Source organism: Neopsephotus bourkii, unplaced genomic scaffold (genome assembly GCF_033783945.1).
Source record: "Neopsephotus bourkii isolate Nb327-2 ecotype Australia unplaced genomic scaffold, CSIRO-AGI_Nbou_v1 NB_1760, whole genome shotgun sequence".
NCBI lineage: Eukaryota > Metazoa > Chordata > Aves > Psittaciformes > Psittacidae > Neopsephotus > Neopsephotus bourkii.
Window position 1 is genome coordinate 4,277,122 of NW_026902234.1, and position 24,993 is coordinate 4,302,114.

The window sequence follows — 24,993 nt, forward strand, 5'->3', positions numbered from 1 at the left end:
TTCCTTACTGAAAAGGCAAGAAAGAGGAAACTGAAGATGTGTGATGGTTTCCAGACTGTCCATAGGCTACATCTGCTTTTTTTATCCAACCAGAGGCTTTTCAGTGCCCCAGCACCAGTAGCTCAGGTCCCTTCTCCATCATTACCTCCTTCTGGCTGCCACTTATGCTTAAGGATGGCAAGTTTTACATTTTGAATGCAACACAGGAGTTCAATAAAGCAAGTCATGCATTTGCTTTGATTTCCATTCCCTATATCTGACCTGTCTCTGAACAATTTGTAAGCTCCTGAACTGAAACACTATTGCAAATAAATAGTTAAGAAATTTAAGAGTGACAGTGTATTAGTAGACCTTTAAAATCCAGTCTCATACATAGGTACTCATACATTTATTCCTAAAAAAAAAGAATTGATTTTAAATACTAAGGTTTTGGGGACTCTTGGAAAGTGTCCAAGTGCATGTTTGGACCTCTGTATAAGGAAAAGGGCCTACTGAGTTTTCTCATCTGTGGTTGCTTATCTTTAGGAGGAATCTGTGGAAATACAAGATTACTGTAACTCCTCTAGTTATAACATTCAGATGGAAAAGATTGTTGGGAAGCTGAGGACCCATGTGGGTCTATCCGTTTACAGGAGGGCTGCACTGCAGTCTGTTTCTCCAGTGGGGACCAAGGCCCTGCCACTGCTTTTTTTTTGCAAGGGGCTCTTTTCAAGAGCCTCCTATTACCAACCCCATTACTGACAGTTAATACATCTTTGGAATACTTAAGCTTGGGTACCACTTTTTGCCTTCCCCTCTCTTCCAACATTAATGTGCCATTTTCTTTGGGAACCGGTGCTCTGCAAAGCTCTTACTCTCTTGAACACTGCAATTTGGTGACAGTAGTCACTGCGGCAGGTAATACAGAAAACCTTTACATCATTAGATCTTTCAGGATGCAGGCAGCTGAGACCCAGCCAGCAGTGGTTAGACCTGCTTCAAACAGAACAGTTGATATACCAATCATCAGTTCATCAGAATATGTGGAAAATCTGCCTACTAACTTGGATCTTTGGTTTTGTTTCTTCTAGGAGTGAACTTGTTAGTGGGCACTGAAAGTGGTCTGATGCTGCTAGACAGAAGTGGTCAGGGGAAGGTTTATCCTCTCATCAATCGAAGAAGATTCCAGCAAATGGATGTACTTGAAGGGCTGAATGTCTTGGTGACAATTTCTGGTAAGGTTAACTGTTCAACATGATTTTTTCCCCCCATCTAGTATGGCATGGCAGAAAGCAGCCTGTGTGTTGAGGGGAAGTCCTGACTTGATTGAAGTCAGTGGGTTTTCCGTTATTTCACCTCTCTGAGCCTATAGTTTGTTTCTGCAAATGAATCATTTTCCACACTACACCCTGTGCCTGCTTGCCCCCCTTCTTCCTCCTGTGGGGTGGCCTTTAAAAATCCTGCATGGGGTTGGGGGAAACGTCAAGATTTATTAGTTTGTTCAGTGTGTGGGAGCTAGAAGTTACTGCTTTGTGAACTTTGTAGAAATGGCATTCTTTCCCTCTGTCATGATTACTTTCACCCTGGCCTCTTTCTAACCAAAACATGATTCGCCACTTGGGTTTAAAGCATGTTAAAAAATGTAGGGGGGAAAATGCTTTCATGAAGTCAGGAAATAAGAAGGATGTGCAGTGAGTGTGTGCTGGTGAGAGGGGAGTACAGTGTGTACGTGATGTGGAAATCACCAGTGTGAGAAGGCAAATTGGTGCAGCGTTTGGCTTTACTCTCACTGGGTGCAACTGTAGATGGAAAAGCAATGGAAGATGAAGGGTGATGGTGATTGTTGTGTTTGTTTTGTGTGCACTGATGGAAAAATGTGTTTTATGAAGCTGAAGATTCCAGACTCTTTGGCTCCATACTGTTATTGCATAAGGTTATCCTGCTGTTAAGCAACCTGATGTGGTGCACTGTTAATCTTTCTTCACAGGTGTCATTCAGCCATTTATCTTCCTTTTGTTTTGAATTGTTTGTGAAATCAGCTTTTGCTATGCTGCATGCGTGTGACAGGCAAAAAGTATAAATGAGGTTTCTCACAGTGGTCCCTGTGAGGCTGTTCAGAGCCGCCCAAAAATTTGGTGAGGCTCCAGAACCCCTCAGTAGAGGAGCTCTCTGGCTCTCCCAACCCTTGTGCAAAAGGTTGCACACCTAGAAAATTTAATGCAATTTAATGCATTAATGGTATTGTGCTACTGCAGGCTCAAAGAACTGTGCCCATGCTGGTTTTGTCAACAGAGGGCTTTATTTCTGTCTAGAAGAAGTGTATTTTATTGGCTTGTTGCTTGCTGCATTCTCATCTACTGTTATGCTGTGAAATCTTTAAAAAGAAAGGATGAATCAAGGAGGATTAGAAAACCCCCACAACCTGCTGTGTGTCCTTTTGATGTTTAGTGCTGTACGTTAAAATATAAGCTTTTTGATACACAGTTTATTCTATAGTAGACCTCGTAAACAGAAATACCGTATAATCCAATTGGTGTAAAATCTGTTGGTTTGAAGCATACCTTACACAGACAAGCATCTATGATTCAATCTTGGTTCCGTTGTTTTAAGTTTATTTACGTTTGTGTCAGCCACAATCCGAGTACCCTGACACATCCATTTTCTTTTCTTCCTTCAAAACTGTTGCTTCCTCTGTAGAGACATGCTATATTAACCCTCAAGACTCAGCTGATCTTTGGCTGGATTATGCCTTCATCTCTGTCCCATCTCCTGTGTCTTATGGGAGGTTGCTGTAGTACAAGGCAGGGAAGAGGTATCCCAGCCCACTAAGAGGCAGGGCTGGGGGAACATACTTGGTGAAACTGTGATGCTGTTATGCCCAGGCTCCCCCTGATATCCCTATTTTGGCTTCTGCACTGCAGTTCTTAAGGGAAGCTTCCCTCATGCTGGACTTCCCTTGGTGACTTTTTATTTGCAATGAGTTGCTCCATCTCTTCAGGCAAACTAGGAACCCTGAAATGAGGTTGTGTTTCTGCAAATGGTCTGTTCTGGCAGACTGGGAGCTGCCCCTGAGCTTTGTCCCAGGAATGCTACTGCTTATCTGGGAGAGGTGTTCAGTTCCCTACGGTGCAGTCAGCTGTATGGGTGTTCTGGGGAGTGATGTGGTTAAGTTTGGAAAGGTGTCACCACATTATACAAGGAGGTTGCAGCATGTTAGGAATTTGAGGGGTTTGTCACATGAAATTGTTTTTAATATACACTCTTGAGTCTGAAAACCTGAAATCAATTATTTCCCCAGTTTATATGTGAATTACAAAACTTTCTGACAGCAAAGCATGTGATACTGAGGTAGTGAGCTGCTATGAGAAAGCTTTGCAGGTCAAAGCAGAGTAGCTAATCAGTTCTTCGGTACATACTGTTGAGAAGCTAACAGAGTTCTGGCTGCTCAGGTAATGATACAGTGCTGAAAGTCATAAAAATGCAGAAGAAGAGAGCAGCAGTATGTATACAGAACATGCTCCACTTGTGGTTCACGGAGGATTTTGCCAGCCCAACTGGCTGATGGTGGCACTTGAGAAGGTAGGAGGGGATAACAGAGTGGAAGAACTGATTGGAATCCACCTGCTTAATAATTAAAAAACACAGTGACAGTAAAACCCAAAACTCAATATGGGAAAAGGGACTTTACATTCAAAATAATGTCTGTGGGAGAATCAGAGCTGGGAATTCTCATAGAAATCACTGGCTGATAAGTTCATTTGATGGCTGGAGCAGATTTTTGTTTCTTATTTCATAAAAAATACTATAAAAATTAGACAAAGATAAAAAAAAACAAACCAGAAAGTTCCCACAAAACAAAAGAGAAGAACAACACCCAGATTTTTTAAAGCTATTTAAACTGGCTAGCAGAGATTTACAAGCAGAAGACTCTAATTCCCCCACTCCCAATATGAACATTAACAGCAGCAGAACTAGTTTATGTCACTGTATAGTGGTATAAAGATGTCCATCGCACAGCCATCTTTATATCAGTAACTGGTCCTTCTCTTTTCATGCCAGGCTGCTGAAAGGCAGAGGGATTTCCTGTCTTGTGACTTTCCTTGTGGTCTAGACACTAAAACACAATGGGAACACACGTGAGATGTTTTGCTGTTGTTTTGAAAATGTTTCTGATTGGAGAGAAATACCCTGGTGCACATGATACGAACCAAAAAAAACCCAATCAACAAGTTAGCCATGTGCTGGGAAATTCCCGTGTGTATTGTTTGTTTTGAGTCTTCAAGTTTGACTAAACTAATGAGAGAGCTAAAACCATGGAAATATCTGAGAGACAGTCTGTTTCCCAGTGGACAGGGACTCGTCATGCCTTTAAAAACATTTGGTGCATTGTACTGACCTGGAGACCTCTGAGCTCTTCCTTGCCCAGAACTGCAGTGCCTTCTGGTCTGGATTGTGTTCCCTGTTTTTCAGTGTTTCTAAAAGGGCCCTTGTGGCTATTGTTCCCAGTATGTTCAGGGGAGGACCTTTCCTTGGTCAGATGTGGGGCTCCTGGGAATATTGTTTCCTACTCTAGTCCTTTTTCCAAATCTTTAGAAAGCTTCAGGATTGGTGGGGCTTTATTCCTTTATGAAACACGGCTTAATAAATATGAAGTCAGGCAATAAATCAGGGTGCTCATTTACTGCCAAATCTGCTGTCACTTTTGTAGTGGGGATAAACACAGGACAGCACAATATTACTTCACATTTCATTTAGTGCCATGAGAACAGAGGGGCTTTTAAAGTTAAATAGCGGGTCCAGTAGTTGAAAATGGGTCTCCAGTTCCACTTTCAGTTCAATCTGAGTGAACAGGTTTTTGACTTCAGAAGTGCCTCCTCTTTTCCTCCTGCCCTTCTCTATCCAAGTAATTGTAAAAAGATCTTTCAGACTGTGCATCTTTGTAATGGAATGGTTTGTAGCACTGGAGAACGTGGGGCCAGCCTGTTTGCAAGCTGTGCTTCCCCACGTGCCACCCCTGCAGCTGATTTTCCCAAGGATCCCAGCTCTGTTAGGGGATCTTCTGCCATCAGGGCTGGGGCTCTGTGCCAGCTCCAGGACCCCGGTGTGGAGCTGGTTGGGCACAGCAGGATGGTCTCAATGCTTGGGCTTCATCTCCTGCTGCAGCAGTATCCCCGGACCCTGTGCGCTCATCCCTGAGATGAGCAGTCAGCTGTGAACTGATCCATCAATAGGCATCATGTGAAAACTTCAAAGACAAAGACATCAGCTAAAATCTATAGCTGGATTGGGCTGGCAGGTTGCTGGGTGGACCATCCTGACAGCTCATGGCTTTCTGCTGCATAGAAAGTACAGTGTCACTTGGCCAGCTCAGCACTGACTGCTGTACAGGTCAGCTGTCTTTCTCTCAGCTCTAAGGGCTGCAAAATACAGTACACATTCACCTTGTTGCCTCATCATGGCTGGAGAAGCAGTAGCATGGAGCTACTCCACTGACAAGTTGGGTCCCTGACAGCATCTCCTGTTTCATAGAACCATAGAATAGTTTGGGTTGGAAGGGACCTTAAGGCTCACCCAGTTCCACCCCCCTGCCATGGGCAGGGACACCTTCCACTAGACCAGGTTGCCTCAAGCCCTGTCCAGCCTGGCCTTGAACACTGCCAGGGATGGGGCAGCCACAGCTTCTCTGTGCAACCTATGCAGCGCCTCACCACCCTCATAGTGAAGACCTTCTTCCTAATGTCTAATGTAAACCTACCCTTTCAATTTAAAGCCATTCCCCCTTTTCCTATCACTACATGCCCTCATAAAAAGTCCCTTTCCAGATTTCCTGTAGGCCCTTTTAGGTACTGGAAAGCTGATATAAGGTCTCCCTGGAGCCTTCTCTTCTCCAGGATGAACTAGCCGGATTTTCTCAGCCTATCTTCACAGCCCTCTGACCATCTCCATGGCACTCCTCTGGACTCACTTGAGCAGGTTCACGTCCCTCTTGTGTTGGGGGCCCCTTTCCTTCCTCATGCAGTAACATCATGCAGCCTTATGAAATGGCTCCTAGTCAAAGCAGGGATGATCTCTCTTCCTTGCCTTCAGCTTCATCTGTGACACTGTAATGGCTTCGGGCAGCAAAGCATCTGGAGAAAGGAGGATGCAAGCTTTGAGTATGTGCATGTAAAGCCACCCTCTTGCTAGTTCAGCAAATGCTTTGTAGGCCATTAGTTGTTAAAGAATCACTGATAAAGTTTATCATGAACCTTGCTCTGCATTCAAAGAGCACTTCTCATATTAAGAGTGTGAGCTGTATTTTGATGACCAGCAGATGCATTGTCACTTGAAGATAGGGCAGCCTGGGCAAGTAGATTCTCTCATCTGTGGAGAAGAAACGCTTCTTGCAGTTCCTGTGTGCAGCCTGATAAGTATTACACCAATTGCAGCACAAGGGAAGGGCTGCTGATGAAGCAGGCATCAGCTTTTAGCGATCGGGTGAAGTTTGCATGGGCTGTGTGAAATTCTCTCACTGCGTTTTCAGATATTGTATGCTTTTCCTTAACAACAGAAGTGGTGTAAAGTGGTTCAGTGATGAAATTTTTAGTGCTGCTGTTAGGAAATCCACAATTCCACCGGGGAAACAGTGACTAATTTTAATGAAACTTGACCAGTTTGTGTTAGGATGATAATGGAAATGTCCTGGTCACTAACTGGGAAGAATGGGTAAAATCCATTTCATCCCCATATTCTTCTTCACTTTTGCTGCCTCCCTTCCAACTCATCCTATTCTCTTCTGATAGCTGTGTACATAATTTCAGGCCTCAAATTCTATCCTGCTGCTCTCCTACAGTTTTGTGTGAAAAAGAGCCATTCTGACTCAGCTATATAGAGATTTTTAACCTCAGTGCATGACTCTCTGGTGCTTTTGGTATGGGAGTATTTACCCTTTCTGATAGAACTCTTTTGGGTCCTAAGAATCAGACAACTGATGAATTGTTCACTTGAGTTTGTCATTTTATGTTCATGTGGCATTGCCATGTGTTTCTGTCATTGATCATAAAGAAAGTGTGTGCTTGGGTGGAGTCTGGAGTAAAGCTGTTGCGGATGTAAAAACTGAAGGAGATCTCTGTGCTTACAGCAGTTTCTCCTTCAGTGTTATTTTGGTTTGCTCTTCAGGGCTTTCTGTTTGCTTTGGCAGGGGGTTTTGTGCTTCTCTTCCTATGGAGGTAAACCAGTCTTTTTCATTTTGTGTCCAGGTAAGAAGAACAAGTTGCGAGTTTACTATTTGTCCTGGTTAAGAAATAAAATCCTTCACAACGACCCTGAAGTAGAAAAGAAACAGGGCTGGACAACGGTGGGCGACTTGGAAGGCTGTGTGCACTATAAAGTTGGTGAGTAGTGAATGTAGTAATCAAATTGTTGGGATTAAAGCTGGCTGGAAAGGGAACTGCAGTGTGTGTAGCTGCTGGGTTTAAGGTTTGGTTTTATTTCTAGCTGTGTTCCCTATCCCTCAGGGTGAACTTTTCTGGCAAAGCACCAGCATAGATGGCAGGTTATTGGGTTAAAATGAATATAGAAGAGTTTTCACAGTGGGATGCTAGGCTGTGAACTGAAGCGGGTGCAAATCCCCATCTGTCTCTTTTCTGTAGTGGATGCAGCTTCCAGGAGAGTGCTGATATGGACAGTGAGGGCAGTAATGTTTCACCACCTCTGTTAGACCTTCTAGGTAACAGAGACTCTTGTCAACCAGCAGCTGTTCTCTTTACCAGCAGTTTTGCCTTTTCACAGTTTTACCGTGATGAAGTCACATGCTGGCATGGAGTGAAAAAAAGTCTTTCTTTTAATGTATATTTTAAATATTGAGGGGGAGAGGGGAGAAGAGAAAAGGAAAAAAAGAGGGAGGAGAAAGCAAACCCAGCTAGTGCATGAGCTTTGGGGAGGCATCTGGGAAAAGAAACATATGTTTAACTTCAAGATGATTCACTGATTCCCCGTAGCTTACAGAATTTCCTAACGCCATCTCAGATCCACTGCAGTACACTTATGGGATGAAGTGTGTTTTCATTAAGCAGGTGGCTTTTGAGTAGTTTTAAGTAGTTTAAATGGATTTGACTGTAGAAACTTCCACCAAAACTAGTGAAAGACATGTAGCCTTCAGTCAGCAGAATATGCAGTGAGCCTGCTGCCCTGCAGGTGGGGATGTGAACCAAGAGCTCTTTCTCCTCCTTCCCTTTCATGGTGCATATTAATGGACAGTGGATGTTGCCTTTGATTTGGTTTTCTTCTAAGAGCTAGCTCAGTTCCTTTCCAGATGCGTCAGTCAATGTGGGACAGCAGCAGTCGAGCTGAGCTCAGCTCTCCTCCTGTCATGCATGTGCTCTTGGAAAAACCTGCTAGTGGGGTGTAATCAATAACGATGGCAGTAAGTGACTGCTGAACCAGGAGCTTGACCCTGAAAACAATTAATAATGCACTCCTCTGGTCTCCCACCCCTGGCTGTCAGCAGCATAACGAAGTGGCCTGTTAACAATACATTAACAGCTGTTGAAAGGAGGCTTTCCAGCAGGGAAGCATCTGAAACAAAGAGCATTCTCTTCCAGATGAAGAGGGGTTTGTTACCCTGGGCTGCAGCCTGGCACTGAACTTCCCTCTGAACCACAGACGTACAGTAGCCTTCTTCAGGTAGTGAGAGGCCTCTTTGACAGCTGCACTGCAGTTCCCAAGAAGGATGAGCTGCCAATAGTTGGACTTGTGGTCTGGAGGCTGCTGCCGAGGCAGCTGGCACTGATCACTTCCTTGTCTCTTTGATGCAATGGGGGTCTTGGACGTCAGGGTGAAGTGGTATTTATGGGTCTCAGTTGCTTCAGGCAACTTTTGGCTCCTCTAAATGATAAATTGCTCTTTTGAAACTTCAGATTTGGGTGACTTCCCAGATAGCACCCAGCACAAAGAACGAGGATTATCAAAGGTCTTTTTTCACAGAGAAGGTGGTTTTGTTCAACACCCCCTCTTCCCTGAGAAAAAATTCCAAGAAGTCTTGTAAAGTAGACAAGACTGAACAAAAGCTCTGTTTTTCAGGCAGTACAGCTGTGGAGGATGAGAGGCTTTTCTTTGTCTGTTGAAAAAGTGTCAAGTCCTTTAGTGCTTATAGTTCGGTGGTCTTGCCTTCTTGCAGAGTAGGAGAGCAAGTAGCAGCTTTGTTTCCCTGAGACAACTACTGCAGGCTTGTACAGTAGTAAGATATCTAAAAGACATTAAAGTAGTATTTATTAAAGAAGTCTTCTCACAAGTCTGAGATCCTCACTTCTGCCATGTTTTAAAATCAGGTTTGGAGATAAAATGGGCAGAAGGTGAAGATGCACGGAGTTATTGTTTTGGAAAAGTGGCATATTCCCCCAAGACTTGGGGTAAAGAGGTTGCAGAAACCTCCAGAGGTTTCTCATTGTCATCTAAATGCTTTTTTTTTTCCTCCCCCTAAAATAGTGCTAGAAATAGGTTAACAAACCCCAACATTTGGAAGTCCCATGATCTGCTCCTTCCCAAATCCAGATGGCAGCTGAAAAGGCAGATCCAGAAGCGCTTCTGGAATGGTCATTTCTAGATTTCATCAGTCCCCTCCTGAGAGCAATAGCTTTTTCTGATGTTTGATTTAGCCAGCTGTTTGAATGTGGCAACAGAGGCACAGTTGTGCATTTGTGGATCAGCTGTGTAATGAGATTTTATTTCTGATAAATTCTGTGGACTTTGGTGTTCTGTTTTCAGATGAGTTATCTCAGGCTTTAAGAACAAAGAAAAGTGTGCTGCTCTAAAATTTACCTTTTGCTTTTGAAATGGACTTATTTCTTAACTTTTTATTTCAGTTCCCTTTTTTCCTCCTTCCCTGGGGAATTTTGCCATCAGCTCAAAATGCCGCTGCCAGTGCTGTGGCTGAAACTGTCAATACACTCTGGCACAGTCATAGCCTTCTTTTATTGGAAATATCCCTGTCTGAAAATTGGTTTTCTTGTCATGATGAGTAAGCACTGTCTAATGTGGAAAAAAACCAAGTGTAAGTAAGTGTATACTGACTAGGTAATTTGAAACATGGTGACAGGTTCAGTTACTAGTAAGGGGGTTTTGTGGCATAAATGTGTCAAAATACTTAACTACAAAGAATTAGCAATCCTAAAATGCAGTATTACTAAACCCAAATGTATGTAAGTATGGAGAAATATTGTAATTTTCTGCTTTCATGAAGTATTTGGCATGACTTTGGAATTACTGCTGAATTCTCTTTTGTTCTGTTTAATTCCAGTAAAATATGAAAGAATCAAGTTCTTGGTAATTGCATTGAAGAGTTCTGTGGAAGTCTATGCATGGGCACCAAAGCCATACCATAAATTTATGGCCTTTAAGGTAACAGTATATTTCATCCATACATAGGATTTTCTCATAGCCACTTGCAGTTATCCCTTTACAAAAATGTTCTGTCATTCTGTCATAGCCATATTCCAAGCTATTCCGTAAATCTCCACAAACTTTATATTTTAATTTAGGAGGGTTTTTAGCTCTAGAGGCAGTACACTTAAAGTTCTAAATTGTAACTGAGCGTAAACTAATAATCTAAATGACACAAAATCACAGCTGTTTCTTTCATCTCTCTATAAACGAAACATGAGGCAGAGAGAAATGAACTGAGTCTAAATGTCTTCATCTGAGCAGACCAAGTTTCTAAGTTGTACTTGGCATTGCAATTTTTTTTTTGTTTTTGAACACTGAAAGAATGAAGTTATCTGGCTTGGTATAATTGCCAGACTGATTTACAGACAGCCAGTTATTGTTGGTTGTGCAGATTTAAGTGAACACTAGTGTCAGTTTGCCCTGAACTTTGGGGAAAACAATTCTTACTAAAAAGCCAAACAGACCAACTGAAGAAACCCCCACAGAGAATAGCTTACAATGTTATGTGATTGAGATGCAAGAGGTTGCCGAGTAGTCTGTCCTCGTGCATGAGAGACATGTGAGCTTCAGTAGTCTGGTGGATGGGGGTCCAGAGGGATGTGTGGGAGGAATAAACCCATAATATTATGTGCATTAGAGCATGTTTTCATAATACCTACTGTGGTTCTAAGCAGTAAAGTAACTCTCACTCATGGTTGTCTCGCAGTCATTTGGAGAATTGGTACATAAGCCATTGCTGGTGGATCTCACTGTAGAAGAGGGTCAGAGACTAAAAGTGATCTATGGTTCCTGCGCTGGCTTCCATGCCGTTGATGTGGATTCAGGATCGGTCTATGATATATATCTACCAACACATGTAAGAGCTACTGCTGGGGTGGGGGTTTTTCTTTCTTTCTGGTTCCCTATGCCCTTTCCTGCCCCTTCTTTCCCTCAGATAACCAACATGTCAGGCTGTCCCTGTGGATTACTGCCAGATGCTGGCAGTGGTGGATTTGGTGGAGGGGTCCGAGCAGATGGGGCCACTTGTGCTAAGGGGCTTGTGCCTCTGTCGTCTCCTTGTGATATGTCTCCATGATTGGGAGCTGCCTATTCAGGTCTGTTTCAGGGGAAGCAGTTAAGTGGATTGCATTGCAAATGCCTGGCAGAAGCTGCAGGGAAGGTGGCAGTACAAAAATGGCACAACAGCCCCCTGATGAGATACAGCAGAGTTAGCAAATGCCAAGGTGGCCTTAGATACCAAGGTTTCCATTCATTGTACACAGAGGTGTCAGGTGGTCCTGCAGTGTGCAATGCACCTTCCTAAGAACTGTTCACTGCAGTACAGGTTTCTGAGCTCTGCGTCTGGGCTGCTTGCCCCAGGCTCTCTTCCTGCCCATAGAAAGAAATGGGCACTCCTACAGAGAAGTTAATCTTTCCTGGTTTTAGATGTCTGCCTTAAAATAAGAAGGTTTGTGCCCCAAGGGTTTACAGGTCTTTGTTGTCACTGTGTATCATGTCTAGCTTGTGAGGGAGCAGAGCTAGGACTTCTGAAATGAGTGAATCCCCACTCTGCTGTCAGCCAAAATCAAAAATCACCCAGCCCTTTCTCCCAGAAAAGGCTCTGTTGCATTAAAACAAAAGGCTTCCTCTCCTCTTTTTCCTTTGTAGATCCAGAGCAGTATCCAACCTCACGCAATCATCATTCTCCCAAACACGGATGGGATGGAGCTATTGGTCTGCTACGAGGATGAAGGAGTTTACGTCAACACATATGGAAGGATAACCAAGGATGTTGTTCTGCAGTGGGGAGAAATGCCAACTTCAGTTGGTAAGTGCCTCTGGTGAATCATACATAGCGTGCTGTTAGGGAACATGAGTGGACAGGAGGGACACACATAGGGGGTAACTTCATATTCAGAAGCAGCGGTTCTGTAGAATTCCTCAAAACCAGTTGTGCAAAGTAGAGAGTAATCATAAGGATCTGTTTTGTGTTGCGTTTTTAAGAATCAAATCCAAACAAGCAAGATGTGAAGTTCAGAAGTGAAAAACTCACCAGGGCCTCTGTAGGTTGCTTGCAGAATATTTGCTAGACAGCCACAAAGTTATGGAAACCTTTCAGTATAATGTCATTACCCTGGAGTACTGTGTCCAGCTCTGAAGTCCTCAGTACGGGAAAGACAGGGACCTGTTGGAGAGACCAGAGGAGGGCCACAAAAACTGATCAGAGGGATGAAGCAGCTCTCCTAAGAGGAAAGGCTGAGAGAATTGAGGTTGTTCAGCCTGGAGAAGACTCCAAGAAGGCCTTGTTGCAGCCTTTCAGTACTTAAAGGGACATAATAAGAAAGATGGGAACAGACTTTTCAGCAGTGCTTGTTGTGATAGCACACAGGTTAATGGTTTTAAAATAAACAAAGGTAAATTTAGACTAAGTGTAAGGAAGAAACTTCTTACAATCAGGGTGATTGAACACGAACAGGTTGCCCAGAGAGGTGTTAGATGTGCCATCCCTGGAGACATTCAAGGCCAGGTTGGGTGTGGGTCTGGGCAGCCTGATCTAGTTGAAGGTATCTCTGCTTATTGCAGGGGGTTGGACTAGAGGACATGCAGAGGTCCCTTCCAACCCAAACTATTCTATGATTCTCTGTAAGGTGTCAGATGGTAAGATACTATTGTGGGTATTTCTATATAGTTAACAATGTATCAATATCATGTAGTTTAAATTCACCTGCAGATTGCATACCTATCCTAGCATGATAATTCTTCCACATTTTCCCCCTTTCAAAATAAGGCACTTCTGAAAGTAGGAGAAATGAGTGTACTAAAATGGGCACAGATTTGTTATGGACACAGGTACACACTAGGAAACCTCTTGCCACCTGTGCTGCCGTATTTCAGTGCTGAGCATAGCATGGGCTGCAGTCACGCCTTCCTTTAGTTGGGCCAAGCACATTGCAGGGTATGTGCTTTGGAGTGGACACATGTGTTAGGAGGTGACTGCTGATACCTGTTTGAGCAATGCAAACAATAATGGAAGAGGAAATTTAAAGAAGTCTCATGCACAGCTTGTTCACTCCTGTGGAGACTAAGTTTTGACTAAATCTAAAAGCAAGCAGGGTTTATCAGCTGGCAAATGGCAGAGCCTTTTGGGTCTGGAGTGCCTGTGAAGGAAATGGCACTGAGGCAGCTGACATCATCTGAACATCTCATCTGACAATTTTTAGAAGCTATTTGGCCCAGTTAACACTAGTGGCATTTTTAAAAATAAATAAACTTCCAGTATGATGGCACATGCTATGTTGTAGGTGTATGTTGTACTGCAGTAGATCATTTGATTTAATTTCACAGAAAATTAATAGGGAAAAAGTCTATAAAAAGGAAGTATTGCAAAATTAAATATGTTTTAATTTTGCTAGCTAAGAGCCATTCCTCTTCATTTTATTTTTATTTTTATGTTAAGTATGCATGCAAATCAGAGGCAACAGCTTCTTCTTCACTAAGGTCCCATATGTTATTTCTGGCAGCGTTCCTAAGACTATCCATCAAAATGCTTTTTTTGAATATACCTTTTCATAATGCTGGTGACTTTCCCCTTTATTTGATTTTTTTTACTGCTATCAAGAACAGATTTTTTTCCTCATGCTACTACTAATCTGTTTCTCCCCAGTGACACCCTAAAGGAAAATGCTTGATTTTTTGCTTTCTTTGTGCACAAAGGAAAGCATTATGACAAATAACAGTATTTCCACTTGGAGAGCTTAACAAGAACCTCTTTTGAGATGTACAGAATACTTTTCAGACCAGTTGGCTTTCTCAAGGAGATTAGGTTTTTGAAGTATTACTCCTGTTAAAGGAGGCTAGCTCATTTTTTACTTCCCCTCTTCTCTTTCTCTGTTTTTGCTGACAAGCTCCTTCAAGGAAGGGAAGTAACACCGTAAGACACAGAGCTAGTGCTGGTGACATACTGGAGTGGTTTGGCTTAGAGTATTTAAACCTTGAGTTCTGCTTTCTCCTTGTCAGCACCTAATTAGCTTGTCTCTTTGCCAGACTCGATGTTCCTTCCATTTAATTGAAGGTTGTGAAGTTCCCTTTGTGTCATGAATGCTCAGGGAAGAAGTATATAACTAACAAAGAAAAGCCACAGGGATTTTTTTCTAAAAGAGGAGGTATTTTTAGGCATCATGAAGGTGCTGAGGACAGAAATAGCACTCTGAACATATGTGTACTTGTAATATGCACATGCATACTTTTAACTAGAGTGTGTCAGGATATTCCTCTGCTTTTTCAGTTCCTCCATGTTACCCTCTGCCTGTCCTAACGGATTGTGTTTTCTTTCCAAAGCGTACATCCGATCCAACCAGATTATGGGCTGGGGAGAAAAAGCTATTGAAATACGATCAGTGGAAACTGGACACTTGGATGGTGTGTTCATGCACAAAAGGGCACAAAGACTCAAGTTCTTGTGTGAACGCAATGACAAGGTATAATTCCCCCTTCCCCACCTCCCCCCAGTTTGTTGCTGAGATGATGAATGTGTACTTCACCTGGTTACGTGGGTTGGGTTAATCCTGACCAGCAGCCAAACACCCACCCAGCCTCTCTCTTACCTCCCTTTCCATGGGATGAGGAGAAAATAAAAGGAAGGTGAAAAGCCTCATAGATTAAGATAAAGCAGTTTAATAAGGTCAGCAAAAGATGTGCATGTAAGCCAAGCAAAATAAGAAATTCATTCACAACCTCCCCTTGGCAGGCAGATGTCCAGCCGCTTCCCAGGGAGCAGTACTTCTACACATGCGACCCTTGCTTGGGAAGACAGAATTCACCACCACAATGTCCTCCACACCTCCCTGTCCTCTCCCTTTCCCTGAGCTTTTATTGCTGAGCATGATTATATATGTCATGGGACATCCCTTTGGTCAGTTTGGGTCGTCTGTCTCAGCCCGCTGGCCTTTGAGGGGTGTGGGGCTGGAGAGACAGCCTTCATGCTGTGCAGGCATTGTTCAGTAGTGGGCAGAACACTGGTGTGTTGACCGCACTCTTTAGCCACATACAGGCTGCTATGCAGAACATCAACTCCACCCCCACCTGAACCAGCACAGCACTGCAACTGTGTTGTAAATATCAGGGACAACGAAGGCAGATCAGAGCCACTGCTTTTTCTACCTGTTGAATTTACCAGTGTCTCTTCTTTGCAGGTTTTCTTTGCCTCCGTACGGTCGGGTGGAAGCAGTCAAGTCTATTTCATGACCCTTGGCAGGACTTCTCTTCTGAGCTGGTAGAAGCAGTGGGATTTGGCGAGGAATTGCTGACATCCAGAGTCTGAGATCTTCATAACTCGGAATTACTTTCAACTGGAGTACAGACCTGCACTAATGCAGCACTCTGTGTAAATGTGTGTGCAGGCATCGCTGGTGTTAGGTTTCTTTTTGTTTTTCAACTGAGGCTGCGAGGCAGCTGGTGCTGTAAAGATACTGCCATCAGGTGCTACAATGTCTTTGAGATTTGGGGTCACGCTAGAAAGCTACAGGTCTTCTTTTCCCTTCAGCTCCAGGATTCCTAGGCTTTGAAGGACTCTGTCTGTTAGTGTTGAAACAGAGAGGGGGGGAAATAAAAGGAGAATAAAACAGACTACCATGAACATGCTGTTGAGTGGGCAGGAGGCAGGCAAGAGAAGGTGAGAAGTGGTGTAGAGAGTCAGACTGGCTGAAACAGAGGGCAGATCTAGTCTAGTGATGTTAACTGTATTTAATTGACATTTCTTTTTTGTAATGTGACAATATGTGGTCAAAGAGGAAGGTGCAGGTTTTAAGAAGTTAATATTTATAAAATGTGAAAGACAGTGACTAGGATAACTTCTTCTTGGGACAGGGAGGGTGGGAAGGGGCTCGGGGTGGAATTCTTGGGTTTTTTTTGTTTCTGCAGTTTTATTTTGGCCTGGCCAATAACTTTAGTCATTTTCTGTGTACCAGGTATTGCCTGAAACATGTGCAGATGATAAAAAAAAAAAAAGGAAAAAAAAAAAAAGAAAAAAAGGAAAAAAAAAGTTAAAAAAATAATTCATTTTCTATAATGATTCTGTGTTAGGCCAGAACTTGGTTATGTCACAGTATTAGCACTGCCTCAGTTAAAGGTTTAATTTTTGTTTAAACCTAGAAGTGCAACAACAGTTTTACCACAGTCTGCACTCGCAGAACTAAAAAAAAAAAGAAAAAAAAAAAGGAAAAAAATAGAAATAAAATCCAAACTACATATGTTTATTTTTTGTGCCTACCTCATTGTTTTTAATGCATAAAATAAAAGAGGTGGTTTAGTTTATACGTTTTTAGATGAAAACCATTAATGTCTAATTTAATCTTAATACCAAAACTACCAGATTGAAAGGTTTCCGACTGTTATTGCATAGCAAGTTTCAGCAGGAGGAGGGAGTGGTCCGTCGGGGCAATAGTGGTAGCGATGTGGCAGTGAGACACTGATCAATGTAATTTGCTTACAAAATTTGGTGAAGCAAGCATTTTTTAAAACCAGTTTCATCCTTAATAGAAATCTGAATTTAGCCTAAAACCAGAGGCTTCACTCTGCTAACACATGGGCTTAGTAACAGGCAGGTAAAAATAACTAGGCTAGTTCTATAAACTGTTAAATGTTGTAGGAAACATTTTGGGGCGGTGATGTTTTTCTTTTTAAGAATGCAATGCACTAAAACTTTTAAGAATGTAGTTAATACTGCTTATTCATAAAAACAGCGTATACCTGTGTTTAGATGTAAGATCCCAGGTCTGGCTTTTTTTTTTTCTTTCCTTTTTTTTTTAAGTCAGTTTTATTTTATGAATAAGTTTCTGACATTTGTAATAAATGTCTTGAGAGTAATAATTTGTTTAATGGCTACATGTTCATTACTTGAGAAACCCTGAGTGTATAATAATCTGTTGGTGTTGTAGTAATGCACAGTGTCACGATTCAGCCACTTTCCTTCTTGTTTTCACTTTTATGTTTAATTCCTTTAATTCAAAATTCAGCCACTTTCCTTCTTGTTTTCACTCCTTTTTTGCTTTGTTTTAATTCCTTTGGTGGGGTACTTTGTTGACAGCTGCCTTAAGCTGTTCATTCAGTGAACAGGCTCTCAGTGTTTTCATGGGCTTTGTCTTCTGCTGCGGTTAACTTTCCTTCACGGCATGACAGGTAGGGCTTTTTAAACACGTATTCTTCAATTCAGTCAAGCCGATGGCTCGAGCGACTGCTCACACAATCAATGTAAGAGCCACGAGCACCCAGTGTGCAAAGCTCAGACTCAACAGACCCTTTTGGTGTCAAATCTGACTGCTGTAAATCCTTCAACCCCAATCAGCGTTGCTGCTGAAGACTTTCCTTCGAGCATCGTAGATGGTTGAAAAGCGAGTGGTAAAATGCGCACCGCCGGCGCGTGTGTGTGTGCACACAACACCCTATCCCACCCCCCAAAAAAGAATCACAACTCAAGGAAGCCTTACATTTGCTGGCGGAGGAATGCCTAGAACTATTTTTTTCTTTATTGTATGACTTTTGGATAGTGTTCAAGGTGAAGGATGTGTTCTTTTCGGGCCCGGTGCTTTCAGCCAGAAGAACGATCAGCCTTTTGTACTATAATGAACTAAAGGGGACTCAGAAATGCAACGTGACGGTAGACATGGGTGTGATCACACAGCTGCCCTGTAGTGTAGTTTGCCAAAGCTGATTCGATCGAATGTTAGTCTGCGTGATTTACATCTTCCAGCGCTATGTGGTCAAAATTTAATCTAGTCCTTGAAAGCTGATGCTATTCACCTAGAAGATGCTCCAGTACTGTAGGGATGCCCAGGTCATGGATATGTGCTGTTGAAGTTTTGAGGCTCCAGGGAGGGGAAACCTCCTTCCTATAGTGGGCTACCTGCCTGGCAGCTTCTGCCTCGACAGAAGTGCCAACATGGCAAGGTTAAAAACAGTATTACAAAACCACTACATATACCAACACCGAACTCTTCAAACAGTGCTTCTGTAAGCAAAGAAGAAAAGAAAAGCTCCTAGGTTTAGTTTTAAGCTTTAATAAATAATAATTTTCTGTATCTTTAAGTCAAAGTAACCCTAACTTGTATGACTGCAGTGTTTTTATTTTTTATCTTATGCACATGTTATGTTGGAGAAAATGTTTACAAAAATGGTTTTGTTACACTAATGTGCATCACATATTTATGGTTTATTTGAAAGTGATTTTTGTGGGTTTTTTAGTTTTTCATAGTAGTAGTAGTACACTTTTTGTGATTTATAACCCCAAACTCTGCTGATTATAAAGATGCTAAACAATAATACAAAATGACAAACTGCATTAAAATTACTAATCGTAGAGCTGCAAAGCAGACTGGTGACAAGTAAAACACTCAGCCTTTTTTTTGCAGTGCTATCTAACTTGTCTTCTGTGTATTATGGAAATTACTGTTTTTTCCCCGTTTTTCCTTAAATAAAGTCAAATTGACACCTATTGTATGTGGAAAGTATTTTGAATATCCCCTGGCTGCAGAAATTGAGCTGCATGTTGCCTAATTGCATGTATCACAAGAGCAAAAGCCTTATTGTCAAATCTCGTAATTCTAGAGACTTTGACAATAAACGTGGGCTTTTGAGGGCTTTTTTGATTTTCTCTCTTTTTTTTTTTTTTTTTTTTTGCCTTAAAGCCCTGTCTCCTGGTTCATTTGCTTTTTTGAGAATTACAGTTTTCCCCTTAAAGAGAAATTATTGAAAAGCTTAGAAACATTAGTGAGCATTACAGTAGTGGTGGTTCGGAAAGAAGAAGTTGCACAAAGAAGAGCTTGTATGTGTTGTGAACGTGCCCCCCTGCCACATTGCTTTGAGTCATGTGGTTTTTGAGAGGTGGCATTTCTTATTGCCAAGTGAGTTTGATGAATGGGATCCTGAGCCAGATTCTTGCATGGCATAAAAGCATGGCTCAAAAAACTTCAGGCTTTCCAAGTCATAAACTGAGTACTCAGCAGGTTTGATGCAGAACTGCTGTTTGTGCAGCCCAGGTTCTCGTTGGCCTTTGCCTGTGTTTTTCCACCATGGGCTGTGTCTGTTTTCTGAAGCGGAGATAAGCAGTAGACATTTCCTTCCGACCAGGCTGGTCTCTGCCAGAGGGAGAGGAAGTCTGCATTCCTGGGCTCCTACCTTTCCTCACACTTGTATCTGCAGAACGCATGGGGTGTGGTGTAAGTCAAAAACTGTTTCAGGGTTTCACTTGCTTCCTATCTGAAATCCTTGAGCCCCACAGCTTTTCCGCTTCTGCAAGTGTAAATACTAACCTTAAACTAGCAGCCAACTGCTGGTCAGGCTCCTGCTGGCTCCACTCCCATTTGCTGCTCCAGAGCAGCTCATTTTCTTCAGTCATTCTGGACCGGTTGAAGATTTCCCTCAGTTAAATGTATGTAGCATAGCTGAGCACATTAGCTAGTCATGAAGACAGAATCAAGCTGTTGCTTATTACAGTACGCAGTAACTAAAGGCGGCAACCCCAGGTCTGAGCTTCGCAGTGAGTGGTGGCAGAGGCAATGGAGAACATGCAGAACCTTCACACTCCTGCGAAGAAAGGCACAACTGCAGTGGTTCACAGGAAGAAGGAAATAAGAGAGCATTGAAAACTAAGCAGCATATCTTACTGCTCTATGGGACTTCTGCAGGTAGCAGTAAGAAAGGACCAGATTTGTACCTTGTATGAGGGTAGGAAGGATGTGTGCAGGACAGAAGAGAACAAACAGTGCAGCAAAAGAACATGTGCATCTTCAAAATTACCAACTACAATTAATCAGGTAATCAAACAAACATCAAAAGGAGCATTTGCAACTTTTTTTTCAAACCTTTTAAAAACTCAAATATTAGTAGTAAGACACATGATATTAAAGTAAAAACCCTGCAAATTAGGAAAGGTTCAAGTGCCACCCCTTTGCAGAGGGTTGCTTTCCTGGATAGGGTATGCTAGAACATTAGGGTTGTGTAGGACCTTACGAATGAGGAAAAGTCTAATTTTGAGGGCTGCCACCTTTTGCAGAGAGCTTGTTAATTCTAGTTTTATCTATATCGTGGTCTGGGATGAGGACTGTAATATTGCTAAAAAGAGACTGAAGTTGTTGCAGGAAACACCTTCAAATGAAAGAAGAGAGCCTATGGTGGAGAGGGGACTTGGTATGGTGTGTTTGGCACAGGACTGGGGCTTCAAAATGGCCCAAGGCAGTAGGTTTGCTAATACTAGTGTGAGTGTGTTTCCATCTCGGTGTCTGTTCCCCACGTGTGAGCTCCAGCATCTCCTCCAAAGCTCTTTCTCTTCAGCATCACTGAAGACATACCTCCACAGAGTTGTGCCATGTTGCTTGTGCAGTATTCCATAAGCACTTGTCGTGGCTGGCCTGGTTCACTGGCTGCTAGCTTTTACTTTGCCCTTAAATCCCAAGCATAAAGCAGGGAAGCAATCCTGGGAAGTTAACTCTGAGAAAACTTCTTTTCCCCAGTGAGGAGCGTGCCTTACGGCCAGGATTTCAGCTGCAGAAGGGTGTCCCTTTGGGTGCATGCAAGGGCTGCAAGTCTAAGGAGCCGTGCACCCATCAGCTGTTAAAATGTTGGCTTCAGCTCCCTTCCAGTATGAGCAAATTCACTGCTGAGCTCCAGCACCCAGCTGTTGGCCTATTCCCAACCCATTAATGGTGGAAAGGCTGGCAACAACTGTGTTCCTTTGACATTTCCTCCCTTTGAGAGGTTTTTTAAACTCACTGTGGTGTTGGTACTGCTTGGGGAGGTGTGGAAAGGCAGGGTCATGCACAGATATTGCTGTGTGGGCTGCTTGGAGGTTACTGGTTGTAAGAATTAAAGGAGAACATCAGGTAACTAAAGTCACTTAGTTTTCAGTCTGTGATCATGTGGCTCCACACAGCATATGGTCCAATAAAGGGTAAAAGCTCTGCTCTAGAAATAACTGACCATTTACTCCTTCTCCTTGTCTCTGGTTTATCCCAGTCTTCTAAACAATAATAAACCGTGGGAGAAGGAGGGAGGAAGGTATTTTGTTGTTTAAGAAAATAAACCCCTGACTCAATAGAAGTATGCCTATTCCAGCTGAGGAAATGACAGGGGGTTTTCCTTTGTTAAGTTATAACAGGAAATCCATTTTAATGTTTCATTCTTAGGTGCTTGTGGTTCTGTGGTGTAAATATGTAGCATGGGAAAGCCAGATAAAATTGTCCCAACTGCTCAAATTTTACTTACCTTCTGTGTGAAATTTTTATTGCACAACTTCATATTTGTCATCCAGCGTAATTTGTTCATTAAAAGGCATTGCCACACTTCCACTTTGATATTTGCATCTCCTAAGCAATTTTGCCCATGCCATGTTATCCATGGAAAAAATGCTTTTTTGGCTGTGAAACAAGCGTTGGAATGAAGGGATTTTAAAATGCTCTTTGCTTTGGCTCTTGCCAGAGGCACATGACAGACGATTTTTGGTGGAGTCTTGTTGATATGGTCAGGAAGGCTCTATTCTTACAAACAAGCAATGCTGAAAGACAGAATAGTGTAACTTATGTGTTTGGGAGCTTTTACTGAGTCATAGTGAAGAATCAGGGCTTAGTTTGAGATCTTTTACCTCAAGCAGTAAATCATCTTAGCCACTTGGGGTACTGGTGTCTCTCTTGGCTGTGATAAAGGCATCATCATGTTTGATGGAGTGTAACTCATACAGTCACTTTTCTGGGCCATATACTGATACTTATTAACCTTTAGCAGTCTGGACAGAAAGCTGTTGACAACACTAGACCTGTGAGAATGCAAAGCACAGGGGGAATTCATGTTTTCTTCTGTTCCGTTGCAATGATTTTACCACATTTTCAGCCAGTGCCAAGCATACATGTGCATGTAACTGGCATAGAGCATGCTTACTTGCAGCAAGGAGGGGTCCTGGCTTTTGGCAGCCCTGTGTCTCCTACTGGTGGTGCCATGAGGAAGAAAGTGGACCTGGGTGCTCCTAGAAGAGCCTTGTCAAGAGCCTTGTTGATCCCACTGCATTTGTTGTAACCTCAAATATAACATAGACATAGTCTAACCTCCATTGTCCAAAACAGTTGTGTCCTAAGCTCCAGCTAATGCTTAATGTAGTCCCAAACCTGAAGGCTGACTCCCTATCCTATGGCTCCTACCATGGTGCAAACTACACAGTGCAGCTGGCAGAACCAGACTTGTGTGCCCGTACAGAAGCTCTGGCCTAAGAACTGCCTCACTGGGCTTTTATTAAGTCCAAAACCCCCAATCAAATCACAAGAACTTCTGGAAAATTCATATGGAAATTTTCTTGATGTTTCGGTAATGAAATTAATGGAAGATAAGAAGAGAGCACAAGCTGGCATAGAACGTGAAAATGCAAAGTATGTAATTATAGACTCACAGTTGTAATGACTCTAATGGATATCAGAGACAAGTATAAAAGGAGAATAAATTATTTCAGGACATAAAGAATCAGTTATGGGTAATTAAGCTGCAATTATCATTACTGTGCTGCTGTGATAGGTTTTTTTTAAACTAATTTTTTGCAAATGGAATAATGCAAGTTCAGCTTGAGTTCATCTGTTATCTCCCATTCAGATAAAAACATTTTTCTAGTGCTTTTCAAAATGTGCCAGTGGGGCAGATCTCAGTTTTACCCTAGGGAAAACACCAGGGGTTTTTATGAAGTGATTTATTTCACATTCATGTTCAGTGAAGTGCATAAACTCATGCCTACTGCCAATCACACAAGACAGCAATTGGGTTCAATAGAGTTCTTCACATGCTCAAGATGAGGTGATTTGGTAAGTTAGTAATGCAGGGCTCGCATTCAGAGCAAGGATGGCACAGTTTGGAGTGGCCAAGTGCGTTCTTGGTTCAGTCCACAGTGTTGAGCTGGCTGAACCTGGAAACCAGCTGTTGAAAAGTTTCAGTTACAGTATTGAGATAAACAGTCGTTGGTGTCACCTTGCCTTGAAAGGGCCCTTGTAAAATGCGTCAGGGAGCAGCTGATCCATGAGCAGGTGTGGTGTGTGGACTGGTAGTAGTTCTGCTCATGAAATTGGAGACAGGAGATGGCTGTGGTATTACAAACAGTGAGCCAGAAAGGCAGTGGGACACCATTGCATCTTAAGGCACTGAAGGCTTTGCTATTGGAGAGTAACTCCTTACTGGTACCAGTGGAACTTGAACTTAGATGTTAGAAGGGACAACATAAAATTCAGACAGATGCTAGTTTTGCCACTATTGCATGGTAACCCACACAAAGGAGCAAGGAAATGGATTCTGGATTTGCTCCTAGCACTGTCTCTCTATGGATGACCCAAGGTAGTTAGGGGCATTTGCAGAGGGATTATTCCAAATCCTTAGAACCTTGATGTCCTTCGGTATCCTGGCTGGCTTCCAGAAGTCTTGGGGTTCCCAGGGCAATGGGGGTGTCTCAGATACCTTGGACATCTGGAAGGGAACCACATGCTTGGGTTTAGGTGCTTAAATCCCATCAGAGGTTTTCACACGTTTGTTATGACGCTAAACTCTTCAGTGTAGGGCTTGTCATCCGTTGCGTGTGTTTGTGTACTGCCTTGCGTAACTTAACCAGTCGATGCTGCAATGCAAACCTTCGGAAAAAGGATGAAAAAAATGCTGAAAAATTGGAAAATGCCAGGGTTTGGTGTTCCTAACTTAAACTTCACCCAGACACCTCTTACTACTGCTCAGCATTTAATTACATTTATAGACTTCTCTTGAAGTGCTGTACTCCTACAACAGATGGTCCTCATGGGAGTGTTCAAAAACTCTCTTTAGCCTCATTAATTAGTTCTGAGCCTTATGTATATCTTGCTTGGTGTCATCCAAAGTGCTCGTTTTCTCATAAATTATAACAACTTAGCACGGTTCACAAATACTAATGAACTTCTCCACATTCCTGTAACGTGAGGGAGGGTTCCATTAGAAGCAATCTTTTTTTTTCCTGCAATCCTAACTTGAAGCCAGGAACAAAAAGTTGGACTTTTTTAATGAAGAGAATTTAAAAAGCATTTGATTTCAGAAAAGTCAGAATGAAACATTGCAGTATTTGATCAAAACTAATTCCTTCACTTCTAATAACTGTAATATTTTGCTTGCTGTAACAACCACCAAGATATTAACTGTAATTTGAATTTTAAAGGTATTTTCATGTTGCTGCCTATATCCATCATCCCTATACGTGGTGCTTTTTGAACAGACAACTTCCTTCATGGTCCGGCTCACACAGTTTTTCTCCAAAGGAAGTGTGTTGCATCAGGTTACATTTATGTTTTTTTGAGGGGTTGGATATATCTGGAAAACCACATGTGCTGAGTGAGAGAAGGTGCTGACAGATAAATGCTTTATAAACCTTATGGCACCAGTGAAGTATTTCAGATGTATCAATGAAACTAAGTGCTCTGCTTTCACGCCACGGCACCCACAGGTCTCATCATCAGACTCATGGACAAACAAATGCCAGTTGCACATATTTTGGGTAGGTGCCTCAGAGTGATAGTTTTTGTTAAGTTTTGGGGTGGAAGCACAAGCAAGTCAGAGGCTCTGCCAAGCACACAAACC

The 24,993-nt window shown here is 42.5% G+C and overlaps 1 protein-coding gene across 9 annotated transcripts in view; it reads left to right on the forward strand.

The window, feature by feature from the left end:
• MAP4K4 (mitogen-activated protein kinase kinase kinase kinase 4) overlaps nucleotides 1-18,870 on the forward strand; it is a 165,456-nt gene extending 146,586 nt beyond the window's left edge. For all 9 annotated transcript variants that reach the window (XM_061377633.1, XM_061377638.1, XM_061377635.1 and 6 more), the window contains 7 exons: nucleotides 1,071-1,214; nucleotides 7,218-7,352; nucleotides 10,256-10,356; nucleotides 11,108-11,257; nucleotides 12,049-12,208; nucleotides 14,719-14,858; nucleotides 15,573-18,870. In XM_061377633.1, coding sequence (XP_061233617.1) covers nucleotides 1,071-1,214; nucleotides 7,218-7,352; nucleotides 10,256-10,356; nucleotides 11,108-11,257; nucleotides 12,049-12,208; nucleotides 14,719-14,858; nucleotides 15,573-15,656 — 914 coding nt within the window. In that variant the 3' untranslated portion in view covers nucleotides 15,657-18,870. The remainder of the gene's footprint in view (nucleotides 1-1,070; nucleotides 1,215-7,217; nucleotides 7,353-10,255; nucleotides 10,357-11,107; nucleotides 11,258-12,048; nucleotides 12,209-14,718; nucleotides 14,859-15,572) is intronic.
• Nucleotides 18,871-24,993: the final 6,123 nt, after the last annotated feature.